At 42.0% G+C, this 17,906-nt stretch overlaps 3 protein-coding genes across 3 annotated transcripts in view; 2 read left to right on the plus strand and 1 right to left on the minus strand.

Annotated features, from left to right (window-relative positions):
- SNRPB2 (small nuclear ribonucleoprotein polypeptide B) overlaps positions 1-2,649 on the plus strand; it is a 5,991-nt gene extending 3,342 nt beyond the window's left edge. Inside the window, exons 3-4 of the mRNA XM_006776111.2 lie at positions 1,455-1,543; positions 2,014-2,649. Of these exons, the coding sequence (XP_006776174.1) occupies positions 1,455-1,543; positions 2,014-2,173 (249 nt within the window). The 3' untranslated portion in view covers positions 2,174-2,649. The remainder of the gene's footprint in view (positions 1-1,454; positions 1,544-2,013) is intronic.
- A 527-nt stretch (positions 2,650-3,176) lies between these two features.
- LOC102770444 (bromodomain-containing protein 7-like) lies at positions 3,177-4,214 on the minus strand. Its single transcript, XM_006776153.2, has 2 exons — positions 4,170-4,214; positions 3,177-4,113 (listed from the first exon to the last, which is right to left on the minus strand). The coding sequence occupies exons 1-2, from the start codon at positions 4,212-4,214 to the stop codon at positions 3,454-3,456; spliced, it is 705 nt and encodes a 234-aa protein (XP_006776216.1). The 3' UTR covers positions 3,177-3,453.
- A 3,823-nt stretch (positions 4,215-8,037) lies between these two features.
- Positions 8,038-12,040, plus strand: OTOR (otoraplin). The gene is made up of 4 exons (XM_006776112.2): positions 8,038-8,884; positions 9,256-9,395; positions 10,316-10,426; positions 11,255-12,040. Exons 1-4 carry the CDS (start codon positions 8,770-8,772, stop codon positions 11,276-11,278), a joined length of 390 nt encoding a protein of 129 aa, XP_006776175.2. The 5' UTR covers positions 8,038-8,769; the 3' UTR covers positions 11,279-12,040.
- Positions 12,041-17,906: the final 5,866 nt, after the last annotated feature.

The following is a 17,906-nucleotide window of genomic DNA, read 5'->3' on the forward strand; positions in this document are numbered from 1 at the left end:
GTCCCGGGCCGGGAGGCCTCTTGGCTCTGCTGATAACCGGGGCTGGGAGGCCTCGTGGCTCCACTGATCACAGGGTCCTGAGGCCTCTTGGCTCTGCTGATCCTGGCCGGGAGGCCTCTCGGCTCCGCTGATAATGGGGTCTTTAGGCCTCTGGGCTCCGCTGATCCCGGGGTCTTGAGGCCTCTGGGCTCCTCTTATCCCAGGCCAGGAGGCCTGTCTGCTCCACTGTTCCCAAGCCCCCCGCAGCTGCGCCTTGGCTTCCTCGGCTTCCTCATCGCTGGGGTAACCAAGCCTCCTGTTCTCAGCTGCCTAGCTGCCAGCCACCATCTTGGCTGACAGTTAATATGCATATCGCCCTGACTAGCTAATGGGAAGGGTAGCAGTCGTACGCCAATTACCATGTTTCTGTTTTATTAGATTAGATGTCCCCATTTCCCACCCTCATTCCCTCTGTCCCCAGATCCCGCCTTCCATCCCTTTGGCCCTCACCACATTGCTGTCTATGTCCATGGGCTGTGTGTATATGTTCTTTGGCTGTTCTCTTCACCTTCTTTCATCCCATTCACCCCACCTACCTCCCCTCTGACAGCTCTCAGTCTACCATGTATTTTTAATTTAGAGAATTCCTTATATCACAGAGGTTTTGCTGCTCTGATTTTAAATTATTTGCATTTTCTTGTATTACCTATTTTCCTTCTTTGAACTCTTATAACAATTATAGTCTAGGTTACAAGTGCCAGCACTGAATTCTCTAAGCCTTAAGTTGTTCACTTAAGTTATTCTTTATACTTTATCTTTTCCCCCCATAAAATTAGCCAGAGAGGGAAGCTTTTTCTTATAAACAGGATGATCTCCCTATAGATCCTTAATACCTGAGGATGGGGAATCAAACAGTTTTTAATATCTAATAACAGGGCTTGTTTCTACTTATTTGTGGGTAACTAGACTCATGTATATCTCATTTACTTGTAAAAAAACATTAGAAGTCACCAAATAGTGGTTCTTAATTTTCTTAAATGCTGGAAGGTAGTGAGCAGTAATGCAGAGAATTGAATATCACTGTTCTTGGGTAACAAACTAAAGGAGGGTGATTTTGCCACCTTCTCTAGTTCTGTTAGGATCTTTCAATTAGGTAACCCAGATGACAGAATCCTCCAATTATGACAAAATTTAAATATTGGTTTAAATATTTTTAAATACTTAAAACTGATAAGATTTATAGTTTGCCACATTTGTGTTAAGTGATTTGAATGTCTGCTTAGTTACTGTTAGGTTTATATTTATTCCTCTGGTCTTGATTTTCAGCTATAGTGTTTGATGCATGCAATAAGTTTTCATAATCCCTAATAAACTGTACAATTTAGCTCTCTTGAGTTTAGATTTTATGTAAGAGCCAAATGGTTTACAATATTTTTCATACTTAAAGCTAACTTTGCCCTTTTTCTTTTTAATAGGTCCCTGATTACCCTCCAAACTATATTTTATTCCTTAATAATTTACCAGAAGAGACTAATGAGATGATGTTATCCATGCTGTTTAATCAGTAAGTTTTATTATTAAAAAGTCTGTGTTCCAAGATTCTCCTGATAGGACAAATAGCACTTTCATGAGTTGAATCCATTTGTGTACCATACAGCAGTAATTTCTTACAAGCTCGTTGATTTGGTTTGGGGTTAACCATGAATTAAAGTTAGTCTTCAGATTTAGCAAATAAAGACATGAATTACCACTGATGTTTGAATTATGAATTCTAATTGATGAGTAACACTGAAAACAAAGCTTGGATACAGTGACAAGAATATAATTAGTTTATATTAATCCTGCAGTTCTTCTAGTGTTAATTATATTTTAATTATAGTATTATTAATTATCTTTATCCTACTCAGGATTCTTGGTAGGAAATAGTACTTTCCAGGAAGTTGCTTAATAAGTTTAAACACAGAGTAAACATTTATATATGTATTTACATATATATAAATAATTCACGTAGATATAAATTGCTTTTCTTCACAGGTTCCCTGGTTTCAAGGAAGTACGTTTGGTACCTGGGCGGCATGACATTGCATTTGTTGAATTTGAAAATGATGGACAGGCTGGAGCTGCCAGGGATGCTTTACAAGGATTTAAGATCACACCATCTCATGCCATGAAGATCACCTATGCCAAGAAATAACATTTGGGAGAGTTGTCTTTAAAGGACTTGGAGTTATTTATAGTGTTTGTTTTCATAACAATTGGTCAGGCCATTCTAATAGTTGGGGCTGGAAGAAATGCAAGTAAAATTTTTGTGTAGATTTTTAAAAATTACCTACTAGTGAACTATGAAATGTGAAGGCCTTAATTTTGTACAATAAAGTTTTATACATAATACTTCATTTATTGGCCCACTGTCCTATTGTCAAATACTTGTGCTAAGTCTAGAGCACATGTTAAGGTAAATAAAACTGTAATAGGGTGTTTTTCTGGTATTGGAGCAGCTAATGAGAAACTGAACCATTTTAGTAAAAGCAAAGGGGAATTAGATCAAGTTCTTGATTAGATTTTCTGTAATGTTATTTTGTATGCATATGAACTGGGCTGGAGCTAAATTTGATCTTCATATTCAAATAAATGAGCATAGTATTTTGCTAGTAGTAGGCATTTCACAAATCTTTTGCTCAGTGTTGAATAAAGGCCATTTAGGAGTAACTGTACTTACTGTTTTCTGGGAAAACCAAAAAAATGCTATCTATAAACTTCACATCTTGTGCTCTTACCCTCTTGAGGCAGGACTGTTCTAAGGAACACCTGTGTGGTTAATACTGAAGCTCTATTGAAAGACCTTAAGGTAAAGATTTTACAGTCTACAGACTTTTTTGAGAAAAATAAGCTGACTTACGAAGGGTTGCCAATCCTAATCTTGCTGTTTTTGTAAGTCTCAAATACCAATGTTCAAATCTTTTCAATGCTTATGTTCTTTAGATTTGATTTATATCTGAGGCCATTGATCCAGGCCCCTGCTTGTAAAACCATGGTAGCTAAAGAAGTGGGCAGTTTTTTCATGGATAGTTCATATTAAAGTGACTTTTAAAATATATATATTTTTAATTCTCACTGGAAGAGGGGAGAGAGAGAAAGAGAGAGAAACATCTATATGAGAGAGAAACAGATCAGTTACCTCCTGTACACACCCCAACCAGGGATTGAACCCGCCCTGACTGGGAACTGACTCCAAACAACTGAGCCACCCTGGCCAGGGCTGAAGTGACATTATTGATCATTTATTCATATTCCTGTTTTAATATTTCCTTGAACAAAACTTCTTACCACTTAGAATTTGTATTGGTTTTGTTCTTTCAAATTCACACTTGACTATTAACAAGCCACCAGGTCAACTGCCCTCCTGCTCTCTCTAAATTATTGCTCTTAACTTTACCTTCAGGCACATTTTTGTCTTGTTTTCCTCTTTGGGACTCAAAGGCTTGTGTTCCCATCTTGCCTGAGTCCTCCCTTTCGGCGGCCAGCAGCTGCCATCCTCCCCTCTCTGTGGGGTGTCAGTCCGTCAGTCCAGTCTTTCTGCCTCCGACTCTCCTGCAAGTCTGCCATGCAGTCTGTGCTCTGCGTCAGGCTCTGAATTCTCTCCTGGCTAAGAATGTTCACTCCTGAGTGCAGTAGCTTCGTTGCAGCTTTGTAGTAAGTGGCCCCTGGTTTGTTGTAAGTCATAGCATCAGTACACATAAGCTTGACGTTATCCTTCAGCTCTGTAGACTGGTAGTCGGTCTTTTTCATGGTACTAAAATCCATTGGGTGGTTAATGATCATGAAGTAGCTGGGAGCAATAAAGTCAGTCACAGGAAATGAAAAGAAAGCACTTGTGTCTTTTATTTGTAACTGTCTCATCAATTGATTCAAAGAGGTGTGTGTTCTACTTGTTTGGCTAAGGAGCTTGGGCGGCTTCTCAGGAGGCAAGTCCAATCCTGCAGGGGCCTGGCCCTGGAGGTCTTTTTCTGCCTCATTCTCCACATGATCCCGATCTGGCTTCTTTCTGTCTTCCTTCACACGCTTCTGTGTTTCTCCCTTGAACCTGCTTTTCGTCCTCTTTTTCTGAGTTCTGTCCTTGTGTTCGTCACGATCCTTCTCTCAAAGAGGCTTGAGTCGTGCCCCAAGCTGCAGGTGGAGAACTTGCTAACATCTTTCCCTCCTGCTTGGAGGACCACTTCAAGAGCTTCTCGCATGTTCCTAGTAGAGGCAGGTGTTTGTAAGACCTGTGCTTCTTGCCCATGTCCCACCAGAACCGTGGTGCCTGCCCCTCGAGCCAGGCGCAAGCCCTGCAGTACCACATCTGGACAGGGCCAGGTGAGGGAGGGCCCAAGGGGGCCTGAGAGAGAGCTCCAGCCCGAGAGACTCATGATCTTAATTTTATAGAGAAGATCTATACACACCTGAACACTTATTCTAGCCCCCGCTCCCTGCCCTTATTTGTAACTTTCCACCAGTCCCATTAACCTCAATGCATTTATTGACTTGCTCAAACCTCCCTGTATGTAATCAAACTTTAGAAAACAGGGCTTCAAGAGGGAGGAAAGCAAAGGAAAAGGGAGCTAATTATTCTTTGAAGAAGACATGTTCAAACTAAGCTTTTCTGACCTTTACCCATCTGTGGGAGTGCGAGTGTCTAGAAGTATTTGGAGGGAACAGTGTTGCTACCCATCTAATATAGTGGCTCTCAATTTTGAATTTGACTTTCGACTTTGGCTGCATATTAGAATCATCTGGGAAGCATTTTCAAAAATTTTCAAATCCAAACTTCATATCAGTTAAATCCAGGAACCTCAATGCATTTACTGACTTGCTCAAACCTCCCTATATGTAATCAAACTTTAGAAAGCAAGGCTTCATGAGGGAGGAAAGCAAAGGAAAAAGGAGCTAATTATTCTTTGAAGAAGACATGTTCAAACTAAGCTTTTCTGACCTTTACCCATCTGTGGGAGTGCGAGTGTCTAGAAGTATTTTGAGGGGACAGTGTTGCTACCCATCTAATATAGTGGTTCTCAATTTTGAATTTGACATTCGACTTTGGCTGCATATTAGAATCATCTGGGAAGCATTTTCAAACATTTTCTAATCCACGCTCCATATCAGTTAAATCCGGGGTGAAACCCATTCATCAATCATTTTTAAGCTCCTTGGTGGTTCCAATGTGAGTGAAGGTTAAGAAAGAACAAAGATTTCTACTGTACAAGCATGTTATAATGATTAGATCATTCTTTCAAATTGTGTTTTTCAAAAGCAGTATAAATACAAGATAGTATAAAAGTGAAAACTTGTGAAAGGCTCACATCTCCATTTTAAACTTTAAGGCTCGAAGTATTTTCTGTTTGGGTATTTAATAAGCCTTTTGTCTTTGGAAAATGTATCCAGCAAAGACCTAATGTAGAATCTGGAGCTCTGGCTAAAACATTTTGCTTTATTTGATTTGCCCTTTAGCAATTCTTCTCAAGCTTTAATGTTCATATTATTCCAATGTGAGTGAAGGTTAAGAAAGAACAAAGATTTCTACTGTACAAGCATGTTATAATGATTAGATCATTCTTTCAAATTGTGTTTTTCAAAAGCAGTATAAATACAAGATAGTATAAAAGTGAAAACTTGTGAAAGGCTCACATCTCCATTTTAAACTTTAAGGCTCGAAGTATTTTCTGTTTGGGTATTGAATAAGCCTTTTGTCTTTGGAAAATGTATCCGGCCAAGACCTAGTGAAGAATCTGGATCTCTAGCTAAAACATTTTGCTTTATTTGATTTGCCCTCTAGCAATTCTTCTCAAGCTTTAATGTTCATATTAATCTTTTGCATATCTTGTCACAACGTAGATTCAGATTTACGAGGTCTGGGATGAGGTAAGAGGGACTATTTCTATAAAGTGATGTCAAAGTTGCTTGTCTGAGGACCATACTTTGGTGGCCAGACCGCCGAGTCTCTACCCTAATAATTTAGTCAGTGAATACTAATTTTGGAAGAATGAGCCTCTTTTTGAATATGATAAAACCTAGGGACTTTCACCAGAAAAAAAAATGGACATGTGCAGGTATATACCTAAGCATACTATTTCAGGGGACTCGTGCATTTATTCAATGAATACCTATTTATGAGTACTAAGTATTTTTGAGTGCTAATTATAGAGTGATGAGCAAGATAGACAAGATCTCCACCTCATAGAGCTTTGGGGGACAAAACACCACGAAGTAAATAAAAAAGGCATGCCACATGCCAGGGTCCCATGATGGAGAAATTGGTTGGAGGAGTGCAGGAAGTGGTCTGGTAACTGGTCTGTTTGTGGAGACATCTTGGCCAGAGACCTGAACACCACTCACTGGAGGGAAAGCATCCCAGGCGATAAACTGAGAGGCCTGAAGTGGAAACTAGCTCAGCATTTTCAAAAGACAGAGAGCAGCTGGTATGGCAGGCACAGAGCAAGTGAGGGAGAGTGACAGGAGTTGACTTCAGGGGCAGCGGCCCGATCACTCAGAGCCTTGTAGGTTGTGACAAGGAGGCGGCTTCCACCGCAACCACTTGCCCAAGCCTATTTCTAGACCCGAAGGGAGCCACAGTCTCCATTTCACAAACTCCAGAGGGAGATGCTCATTTAGGAAAAAATGTCTTATGGGGGTTAAAGACGCAGAGAATACATCTGAAAATAGAGAGGACAGAGCCATTTTCTCTAGACCCTCAGATGGGCAGTGTCTCCAGCATGGCTGCCAGGCACAACTGCTTGCTGAATTATTGCAAGTTGAAGTTGCTGTTTGCAAGCAACATTTTACAGAGGCCTCTCTCTAATCATCATCCTGTCTCTGCCCACTACAGAATGCTAAGGCATCCCAGGCCTGCCCGCGATACACTCAGTAGGCTTGACATCTCTTTACTTCTTCAAATGGCCATAAGGGCTTTGTATTTGCTGAGTTGTGAGAGCTTGGATGTGGCTTTATTCAATATGTCACTCTGCTTTGGGGAGCCTATATACAGTGTGGCAATCTGGCTTTGCGCAGTCTCCATTTCTTCAAGTGACTCAAAAGGTAATTGTCTTTGAACTCTCCTATGTTGATGGCTGGCTTGAGACTGTAAACAGTCTGTAAAACAGCTGCCCCATCAGAACTAAGAAGATTTAATACTTTACTTTTTCCAGAGATCCTCTTAGATCCCTAAATTAGAGGAAGGAAAATGCACTGGCATTCTGATTTCTAATTCATTCTTTTCTTGAAGTGAATCTGAAAATAAAGAATTCAAAATCCCAATTCTAATTTGAGAGCAGACGTGTGGAAGCAGCACTGAACCACAGTCCTATTAGGCAGCCTTTAGATTGTGTGGTTAAGAAGGCATCCCTGGCCTTTACTGGGCCTCAGTTTTTTCATCTATAATGAAGATATTGAATTAAACAAGCTTCTAAACCAGGGCCAGCTGTATGAAAGATCCTCCCCTGAAAATCACACTGCCCCCCTGTCCACACACAAACAAAACAAGGAAACTTTCTTACACACACACACACACACACACACACACACACACACATCAATCAATCAATTTTTAAAATTCTACTGTATCTATATTTTGCTTTTCCAGTTTCTCCCTTGGAGAATTATTTTGTACAAAATTAATTTGTAAGTTGAATGGCTGGCCTTCATTTTTTGAGGTGACTGCATTTGGGGGCTGGGTCGGAGAGGCACTGCTCTGAAACCTGGTTGTCCACCAAGTGGGCGGGGCATCCTGAGAGGGACCTCTAGTCCATAAACCATGGAGCAGGGCACTTTATGGGAGAGATGCCAGCCCCAAACACTATATAAAACTAGCAACCTACTGTATGTCTCTGCTAATAGAAAGTAAACCTGTGGGACTACAGACTCTATTCACTCCTATGTCTCCAGTGTCTACAACAGTGCCTGGCACAAGGTAGGTGCTTAGTAAATTTGTTGAATAGATGGAGCCAGGTATTGTGTTTCAACTTTGGTGGCTTCTAGCAGTCCCACACTTTCCATGGGAATGATGCCCAGGAGCAGGGAAGGGGTGGGAGTGGTAACTCAAACCTCTAGCTTTGTTCCCTTCTTTAGGATCCATAACCCTTGAACATTTTGAGACTGACTTTCAAAAGTCTCTGATAAAGTAGGTGGAGAAAGATTGTTCCATTTTTCCAACCCACCCATCTCTTCCTTTCCCCATTGGTAGGGTCTGAATGTAACTCCTGTGCTACAATCCATGTCTGCCCCACGACAGACACAATTTCTAAGAATCCTATTATGAATGACTTCTAAACTCAAGGATCCTTTCATTCACCTATTATATAAACCCAGATAGTCGATTGAATTTGTTTAAATCAAAATCCTTTGAACCAAAGATGTAGCTCTCACATTTTCAACAGATTCCTACAGTGAGCACATTTTTGCTCAGAGGTTGAAAGAATATGAGAATTGAACTAAATTTTTTTAAACAGATTTAAAATTCTCCTAGTTTTCTCAACAATGCCCTGCTGACGCAGTAAACCACAACTAAAGTGGCTTTAACAATGATGGACCAGTTGGAAATCATTTGTGTATAAAAAGAAGACATAGAATTTGAGTCTCTTTGGAAAATCAGATGCCAAGTAGCCCCTGGGGCCCAGTGGCTGTTATGAAAGCAGAGGCACCTTCCCATTGGCCTGGGGGATTTACCCAGATGTCTGGCTTCCACATAAAAGGCAGGAACCACTGAAGTCAGTTTTCACTTCCACTCAAAGGGCGATAGCATAAGCAGCAAACAAGGCGATGGCAAGACTGTTGTTACTTTTCCTTCCAGGTCTTGTGGCCGTAGGCACCGTGCATGGAATATTTATGGACAAACTTGCTTCCAAGAAGCTCTGTGCAGATGACGAGTGTGTCTGTAAGGACTTTTTAAATGCCTTTTCTTATGTTGTTATTAAATAATTGAAAAACTATCCACTAACAGCACAAAAATCTGATTGTTCTTTGAAGTGAATCTTATCTAATGTGTATGTTTGATTGGCATTGTTTTATCCTGGTCTGTATCTCTAGAGAGTTAACCATAGGATATCTGCTTGGCTAAGGTTCTGTTGGATGCAGCTTTAATGCTTTGTATTTCTTACTCCCTTTGAACGGACCAGAAGCTGTGAATGGGGAGGTATTAGTCACTCCGATTTCCGAGTTTTCTGCTCTTCTCTGCCTTTTAACTGTTTTAAAATCTAGGAGCCAAAAAGGTAGTCATTCAATGTTTTGTTTTGTTTTTCCTTCCAGATACTATTTCTCTGGCCAGAGCTCAAGAAGATTACAATGCCCCAGACTGTAGATTCATTAACGCTAAAAAAGGGCAGCAGATATATGTTTACTCAAAGCTGGTAAAAGAAAATGAAGCTGGAGAATTTTGGGCTGGCAGTGTAAGATGAGATTATTGAAAATATACACACATCTTGACATATGTTGCTCTTAATGTTCTTCTCTGTTACCTATCTTCAATGCAGTTTACATGTTTAAAACCGGCCGTTAAGAACAATGTAGAGATTGTAGATGCAAATACAAAAACTCATGTATATTTGTTTTTATGGCATTTTGAAGAAACAATGACAATTTTATAACAGCCAAATGCGGGCTTATGTGATGTTTTTGCAAGAAAAACTAGTCAGATACATGGGAACTTGAGCCTCCCAAAGAGTTTGAAACTTACTAAAAGTTACTTGGATTAGCCAAGTAAAGGTATGTATGTTGGCAGTCGGTCTATGTTTCAATATTTTTAAGGAAACTTTAGCCCCCTGTTTAATTCCAAAGAATCTCCTTTTTTTTTTTTTTTTTTTTTTTTTTTTTGTTAAAATGTGTAGAATGGGCCCTGGGGAGGGGTAAAGCCAGGACTGACTTACTGTCCTCATCGGTAGTGCCACAGATAGATTCTCAGGCAACGAAGAATTAAATCTTAAATTCACTCAAGTATCTGTTCATTTAAATTTTTAAAAACTGAGAAATGCAAGTCCTTTAAAATAAAATTTACTTTTAAAAATTTACTGACTTTATTTATTTATGATTCCAAAGTTATCTCAGGCAGCTCACAAGATTGCAGAAAATAAAGGCATGCTAAAGTAGTGAGGCCAGTAAGAGACTGGGCCACAGAAGAATAGATACACAACTTCTGGGGGTTGACCTCATTCTGTAAGTGAACTTAAAATTTCAGTCCGAGCCCCCGGGATCCGGAGCGAAGTGCAAGGCATTGGCAGTTATGTCATTCTCACTAACAGCAAAGGGGGTACCTGAGGGTTTCTGGAGTCTCACATCCGCCTTCCCCTGAGTGTTTCGTTTCTGGGCACAGGTGTATGGCGATGACCATGAGGACGAGATGGGAACGGTGGGTTATTTTCCCAGGAACTTGGTGGAGGAGCAACACGTGTACCAGGAAGCCACCAAGGAAGTCCCGACCACAGTAAGTGTCTCAGAGGTGGCCAGAGAAAGACTCAGCTCTTGGCATAATGCAGGCTGGTGTTTACGTGCACCATGTAACTCACATTATATATGGAGCAAAGCCCAGGTTCCCGTGGGGACTTCTGAGACAGAGAGGTTTGGGAGAGCATCCATACCTACTACCGAGGTTGAAAGAGTATTGAACATTCTCCACTGACGCCCCTTTTGTTTCAGTTGAAAGTAATTCATGTCACAAAGAAAGAAACCAAAATAGTATCATCTGACTCTTCCTGATGGTCACATATTTATTTGCTCAAGACTTGGGCTGGGGAAAAAAATATACCACCTGTATTTCATAAAGTCAATACATTCTAGGAAAATCTTTGAATACCTTATTTTTGTGGTAGACTCCACTTATGTATGAAAATAAAAAAATTACACTCTGTCCAATGCCCTGGGGTCTTGTAAACCCAGGACAGAAATAAAAGATCCCCTTAGAGCTACTTTGTAAGGTGGTTATTTTGAAGCTGTTCTCCTGGAGCTAACTGCTGTGCTAAATAATTTCAAAACATTACCCAACCTAACCAAATGGAACTCACTTGTCATCATTTGTTAGCATTGAACTTGAATGTGTCAAATAACCATAAATTAAAAGTGTATTTGAGAACTTTCATTTTAAGTGATTTTACTTTAAAGTGATAATTAAGTCATAATCTTTGGGTTTCAACCTTTACTTATTTTAAGTCCAAATTAAGCTTTGATTAAGTATTATTTTAAATAAAGAACCTACATCTGTTTTCTGGCCCCACCTCTCAGTTCATTCTTTTTTTTCCTTTTGTTTCTGTTCCAGGATATTGACTTTTTCTGCGAGTAAGAAATTAGACAAATCTGCAAGTAGAAAGAAAACACCAAAATTAAGAAAAAAGGCAAACAAACAAGACACCCCAAATTCTGTGTCCCTTATTTGGGACTTTGGGTTCCAGGATTTGTTACCTTACAGGAGGACTAAGATTTGGGGCCAGAGGTGGCAGAAAAGGAAGGGCTTCAACTCAGTCTCATTTTCTGTTGGCTTGGTTTCAGCACAAGTGGGTGATTGAACAGAGGATTACTTGTCAGCCTCCTCCTACAGGGGGATGCATAGAGAAGATAGGTCATCCATAGCTATTTCTGAAGAGTAATTCTTCCCTGCTCTTTGGCTCCCTGTATAAACCTGGTAGATCACACAGGTCTTCCCTTTGGACCTGCTGTTTTCTTCCTACATGACTTTCTGGAAAATTGGAATGTTATAATTTACCCAAAGGCGCTGTATCATCAGGCAATACTCAAGGATTGTTGTTACTTTTCATCTTTGATGGCTTTGGAATGTGAAGTTGTTGGTGGGGGGAGAGCTATTTGGACTCATAGATGTTTGAACTATGGTTTTAAATTTATCTTTTTAAAAAGTCTCACAAATTATTTCATCTGAATAATTTTACCCTCTAAATGATCAATTTACCCCACTCCAAATTTTAAATATGTGTGTATACAGTGGGGGTGGGACAGTTTATAAAATATTTTTAATGAGATAGTTTCCCTTTAATATGTGCTACCACTTGGTGTTATTCAAGCTTCAAGTGAAAAGACACAGAAAAAAAAATCTGTAGGTTATTTTCTCCTTCTGTTTCAACTTGAATTTCCTCTTCCTGTGCAAATTCCCCAGTCAAGGACGATGTGGCAAGAAAATCTGGTGAGGGACGCAGGTTGGGTAGTTCCAATTGACCCATAAATTTTCCTATATTTAACTGGAAATCTGCTTTGGCTTTGTATTACTAATGTAATTCTTTTGATGTAGTCATAAATTTGTGTTGTTTGTCAGTTTACAATGTTAATAAAAATGTCTGTACTAGACTCAAAAAAATTTCACCATTTCTGAGTTTAAATTTATTTTAAAAACATTTTTACCTTAGTGTGTAGAAAGTCGGTGCCAGGGGAGGGGGGTGGCTAGAAATAGGGTTTGTTCCTCAGCTTTCTGTGGTCTGGTCATCCTATAACCATGAAGAGGGTGCCATTCAAGGTAAGTTGGAGACTTAGACCCCAGGGTCATTTTTCATCTAGGTCCACTGTGACTTTAGATGAAGATGTTTTTACCAAATTATTATGGTAAATGATACACCGCTCTCCCCCCCCGCCCCTGCAAAAGCCTAAAACCCCCAAACTAGTTTATTTGTTTCTATTTTACTGTATTCCGTTAAAAGTTTCAGGCAGCATGTAGGGCTCTCAACACACTTTTAAGGTAAGAAGAGTTTACTCTATCTTTGTTTCTATCTGTCTCTTGCCTGCTGGCTCCCTCATTCCAGATACCCCATCAGCCCTTGAAACACCCAGAAGCCCCATTGTCCTCTCAATCTGCCCAACACCCCCATCTGTCTGGCCTCATGCATCCAGCCTCACTTTCCAACCACAGGGCTTCCAACTGCAGGCTCCCTCCTTGCCCCAGCCAGCTCCTACCCACCAGGACTGACATCTCCCTTGAGAAAAGGGGGCTGAGTAGTGAAGGGTGAGGGTTGGGGGAGGGGGGGCGCAATGAGGCCTCTGGGACCCATTCTCACTTGGGGAGTTTTCCTTCCTTTCTTCCTTCCCACTAAGAGCAAAGACATTTTAACAGCTCAGAGAGGCCATCACCCACTGACATTGTGGTTCACAACCTCAGGAGTTCCCGGGTTAAATCTGAAACTGGCCCCTGTACCCAGAGGGCAAGGAGAGTGGGGAGAAAAGGGCAGGTCACTCCAGGCAGGTAGACGGCAGGTTAAGAAGCTAGAGGACTGGCATACGAGGCCGCCAGACCTCGCAGTGTGACTAAGTTCAGCAGCCGTTTTTGTGTATTAAAGCTTTAGAAAACTCTGGCAGATTTCCTAGGCTTAGAAGAAAGAGAAGTCAAAGGGGCCGCTGCCTTTAGCATCACGCATCCCTGCCCCGAGATAAATGTGGGCATTTATTGCTTCTCGTGTTTATTGGTTGAGGAGACACTCGTGCCCTCATGGATCTGATTCAATACAGGGACATATTGAGCTCATCTGTGTGGTATTTAAACAAATCTCTGGAGGAAGCAGGTATTTCAGCTCTGAATGGAGAGAAGAAATAGGATCTAGCACTAGGAAGAAAATCTCATTTCTTCAACCCTCAGCCTCATCTATCTGAAATGATAAACAAAATAAGAGAAAAACAAATTATACAAGCTAATACCATTCCACATTGTACCCTTGAAATGCAATTTTCGTGACTTAAAGTCCTTCCCATGCTCTGATGTCGTCTCTGCTATGTCCCCTACAAACACCAGGATATATCAGCAATTCAATCAGGAAATGACATATTGATCACATGCTTTATATAACGACCCTCTAACCCATCATTAACTGAGACAGAGAATGCTCCCCAACCCATGATTTAAATATTTTTCTAAATGGGAATGACTTTTCTGTCACACATGAGCAATTGTTTTAATCATTTTTTCTCAAGCATGCACTATCCTAAAGCCAGTGTGTGTGGGAGGTAAAAAATGAGGTGGTGCTCCTAATAGCTCACCCTGCTTTCCCACCGCTCATGTCCTGTTATCCTCCCTCTCCCCTTTTCCTAGTTGCTTCACCAGGTGAATTTATTCTGGACACAAGAACCAGGTGAGGTGGGAATGTTAATTTGAGTAATCCTATGTCAGTGATGGCGAACCTTTTGAGCTCAACCCTAACTTAAGTCTGATGCCGTGTCACATATAGAAATTTTTTGATATTTGCAACCATAGTAAAACAAAAACATTTTTTATATTTATTTTATATATTTAAATGCCATTAAACAAAGAAAAATCAACCAAAAAAATGAGTTCGTGTGTCACCTCTGACACGCGTGTCATAGGTTCACCATCACTGTCCTATGTAGACATGGGAAAAAATAACAAGTAAAACTTCTCTCCCTGCTCTTTCTCATCTTGGGTACCTTATGACTCCAAAGTGATTTAAAGATCTTTTTATCTGCTTCTAGATATTTTTTTCTGAGTCTTCAGATGCCACAAATGGATAAAGCTCAAGCCTGACCCCCATGGACCACAAGCACACACACTGGTTCCTGAGAAGTAGCCTCAGCCACGCTCAGAGGGTCAGCAGGCAGAACGGGTCAGCTGGACAGAACCACAGGAAAAGGCAGAGGGGTCTGGGCCCAGGCTAGCTAACTTGCGAGCCCAAATCCTACTGGTACCTGACGCACAAAGAGAGAGGATCCTGGGGAAAGGGAACCAAGGGGTTTTGAGTAGGGACTATAAACCAGCACCTGCGAGAAGGTTCCCCAGAAGTAGACCTTGAGATGGGGATTTAGGTACAGTGATTTATGAAAGAGCTAGAGGCCCGATGCACGAAAATTCATGCAAGAATAGGCCTTCCTTCCCCCAGCTGCCAGCACCAGCTTCCCTCTGGCACCCGGGACTGGCCTTCACTCTGGCCTGACACAGGCTGCTTCCCTTCAACTGCCGCCTCCAGGCACCGGGACCCAGGTGGCTTCACTCAGGGCCCTGACTTCGTCCAGAAGGATGTCCAGAATGATGCCCAGAAGGAGGTTTGGTCTAATGGTCTAATTAGCATGTTACCCTTTTATTATTATAGATGGCTCCAGGGAAAAGAGGAAGGGCGAGAAGAGTAGCAGGACAGGTCAACAAGGGTGCAGCCCTACAGAACTGGTCTCTGCCTGATCCCATGGGGCCTCAGAGAGTTATCCTCAGGGGCTGCCTAGCCAGAGTCTAGGAAGCTGAGCTTCTGTTGGCCTGTTGGTCCCTGATTAAGGGCTGCCATGGGGGAACATCGTCTCCCAGCAGTAATGGCCCTCTCTTCATATGGGCACAGCGGGCTTGAGCTGGCTGTAGGTGCTGAGGGTACCTGACAACACTGAAAGGGCATTACGGGCACTGGGGTGGGGCAGCACTGACTATCTGCTGGCTGGGCACAAGCTGCTTTTCACTTCATTTCATCTTCCCAGCAATCTGTGAGCACCCATGAGCCCTTACCATAACCCTTCTGGGACAAGTGAAGGCTACTCTGGTCCCACATTTCCTCCCAGAGCAACCTACATGGGCCCTGAAACTTCCTGGTGTGGAAGTTAGCTGTAGTGCGACACTTAGATGGGACCAGGGTGACATCCAGTGGTGAGCTTGGGATCTGGCATACAGAGAGATTTCTAAACCAGTCAGCATCCCAGGCTGTGAGCATCCTTCATAGAGCTCTGAATCGTTAATATCAGGGCCGCCTCCTCGAACGGATGGACTCTGCATACCTCACCCCTCCCCTCCAACACGCACAATCTTAAAATCTGCCTGTCACATGGCAGAGAGAGGGCTATTCATATGCCTTTACCGCTGACCTTAAAATACATTAAACTGATTTGAAAATTCACAGGTTAGGGGAAAGCTGACATCTCACTTTCGCATCTGTTTTGCATGTTTGCTTGGATGTGGAGCCCTGCAGAGTTTGTAGATTGTTTTACTTGACTTAATCCATTTACAGAAAAGCAGCAATAGCACCTGGAGCTCAGAGAGTAGAAGCTTCTCCAGAAAACAATTAGCAGGGCCCCTGCCCCCTCTAGGGGTGTCAGGGGGTGGCTGAAAGGCATGGGACTCAGTGCCCCAGATCACTTACTAATGAAGCGTGGGGACAGGCATCTGCAGCACACGCTCTCCATGGCCCCGCGCTGGGACATGATCTAATTCGTCCAACAGCTGGGTGCTCTACAGGGGCCATTTGATCCCGTTCCCCACATCCTCCCGGGGACATTGGGCAATGTCTGCAGACTTTTTTTTATATCCTCACCTGAGGATATGTTTTTATGATTTTTTAGAGAGGGAAGATGGGAGGGAGAGAGAGAGAAAAGAAAACATAGATGTGTGAAAGAAACATCAATGGGTTGCCTCCTGTATATGCCGGGACTAGGGATCGAACCCACAATCTAGATATATGGTGCCCTGACTAGGAATCAAACCTGCAACCTTTGGTGTAGGGGGCGATACTCTAACCAACTGGGCCACCCAGCCAGAGCTGTCTGCAGACATTCTTGATTGTCACAATGGAGGGGGGCAGTTCTGGCATCCAGTGGGCGGAGGCCAGCGATGCTGCCAAACATCCTACAGCACACCGGAGAGCCCGACCAGGAACGATCGAGACCGGTGCCAGCAGTGTCCATTGGGAAAGCCTCCTCTCTAAAGGGTGATATTAATCAATGGGTGACCTTTGAGAGAATGGCAAGTACTAGAAAGGTCAAAGCAATTACGTGGCTGTGTTTATTCTCAATTCTGAAGTGTAATTTTTTTTTTTTGTAATGAATCATTAGGTAGAGTCGGAAAAGCAGGTCTGTGCAGGTTTATCTTGACACACGAACACCACACCTTCTGCACTGGCACACAGCACAGAGACAACCTCCATCTTGCAGTCGGCTTACAAAGGAGCATCATCAGCGATTCCCTTTCTCCAGGATTTTAAATGCAGCCCTTTGCTCCCTGCTCTAGCTGTGCACCCTCTTACTCTGGAAGTAACATTTCCCCCGGAATGAATGCCCTTCAGCAGTTCAGGAGGGCTGGGCTCCTGAAGGGCTGGTGCAGGATGGGGGCCTAAGGCTATTTGCATTTCTTCCCGCATCCTCTAGCTCGGCAAACTCATTAGTCAACAGAGCCAAATATCAACAGTGCATGATTGAAATTTCTTTTGAGAGCCAAATTTTTTAAACTTAAACTATATAGGTAGGTACATTGTTATTAACTTAATTAGGGTGCTCCTAAGGCTTAGGAAGAGCCACACGCAAGAGGCCAAAGAGCTGCATGTGGCTCACGAGCTGCAGTTTGCCAACCACGGCTCTGGGAGACTGCTTAATTGCTTTTGAAACAGCTATCACATCCTCCCAGCTTTACAGCTTCTTCCAGGAGATGATTACAATGTCCTATTATTTTTCAAGCAAAAATAGTGCTTCCTCCCCAGTCGGTAATGTATGCACTGTCAATTTCAATAGCGCCTGCTCTCTTCCACCTCCCCATCATTTCTCCCCTCTTTGCTATTCTCATGCCGGTTAACCTTTCTTGGGAGAGCTTTCTAGGCATACAGTTATAGTCTCTGTACAATTAAAATTTAACCACTAGCCCAATGTTGACATTTCTTACTTCTTAGAGGGAGAGTTTAGGTAAACATTAATAACTAAACGTGGTGTGTACTTTCCAGTGCATACTTCAGTGCTGCGAAGGGGGAAAGATATCATGCAGTCCTCTTCCATTAGAATCGTGGCTTGTTTGTTTGAAAGAGATATGCAATTGAAGAGCCTAAAGCCTAATTTGAACTTTGTTACTTTATCTCACACTAGAGACAGAAATGAATATCGATTTTTTTCCCCCATAAAACCTAACTTAACCCTTGCTTGTTATGGTTCCTGAGCTTGAATAGGCCTGATACAATTTACGTTATTGAAGTTGCCACTGAATTTCAGTTTACAAAAAGGAAAACACGAGT

The sequence above is a fragment of the Myotis davidii genome, unplaced genomic scaffold (genome assembly GCF_000327345.1).
Source record: "Myotis davidii unplaced genomic scaffold, ASM32734v1 scaffold608, whole genome shotgun sequence".
NCBI classification, from domain to species: Eukaryota; Metazoa; Chordata; class Mammalia; order Chiroptera; family Vespertilionidae; genus Myotis; species Myotis davidii.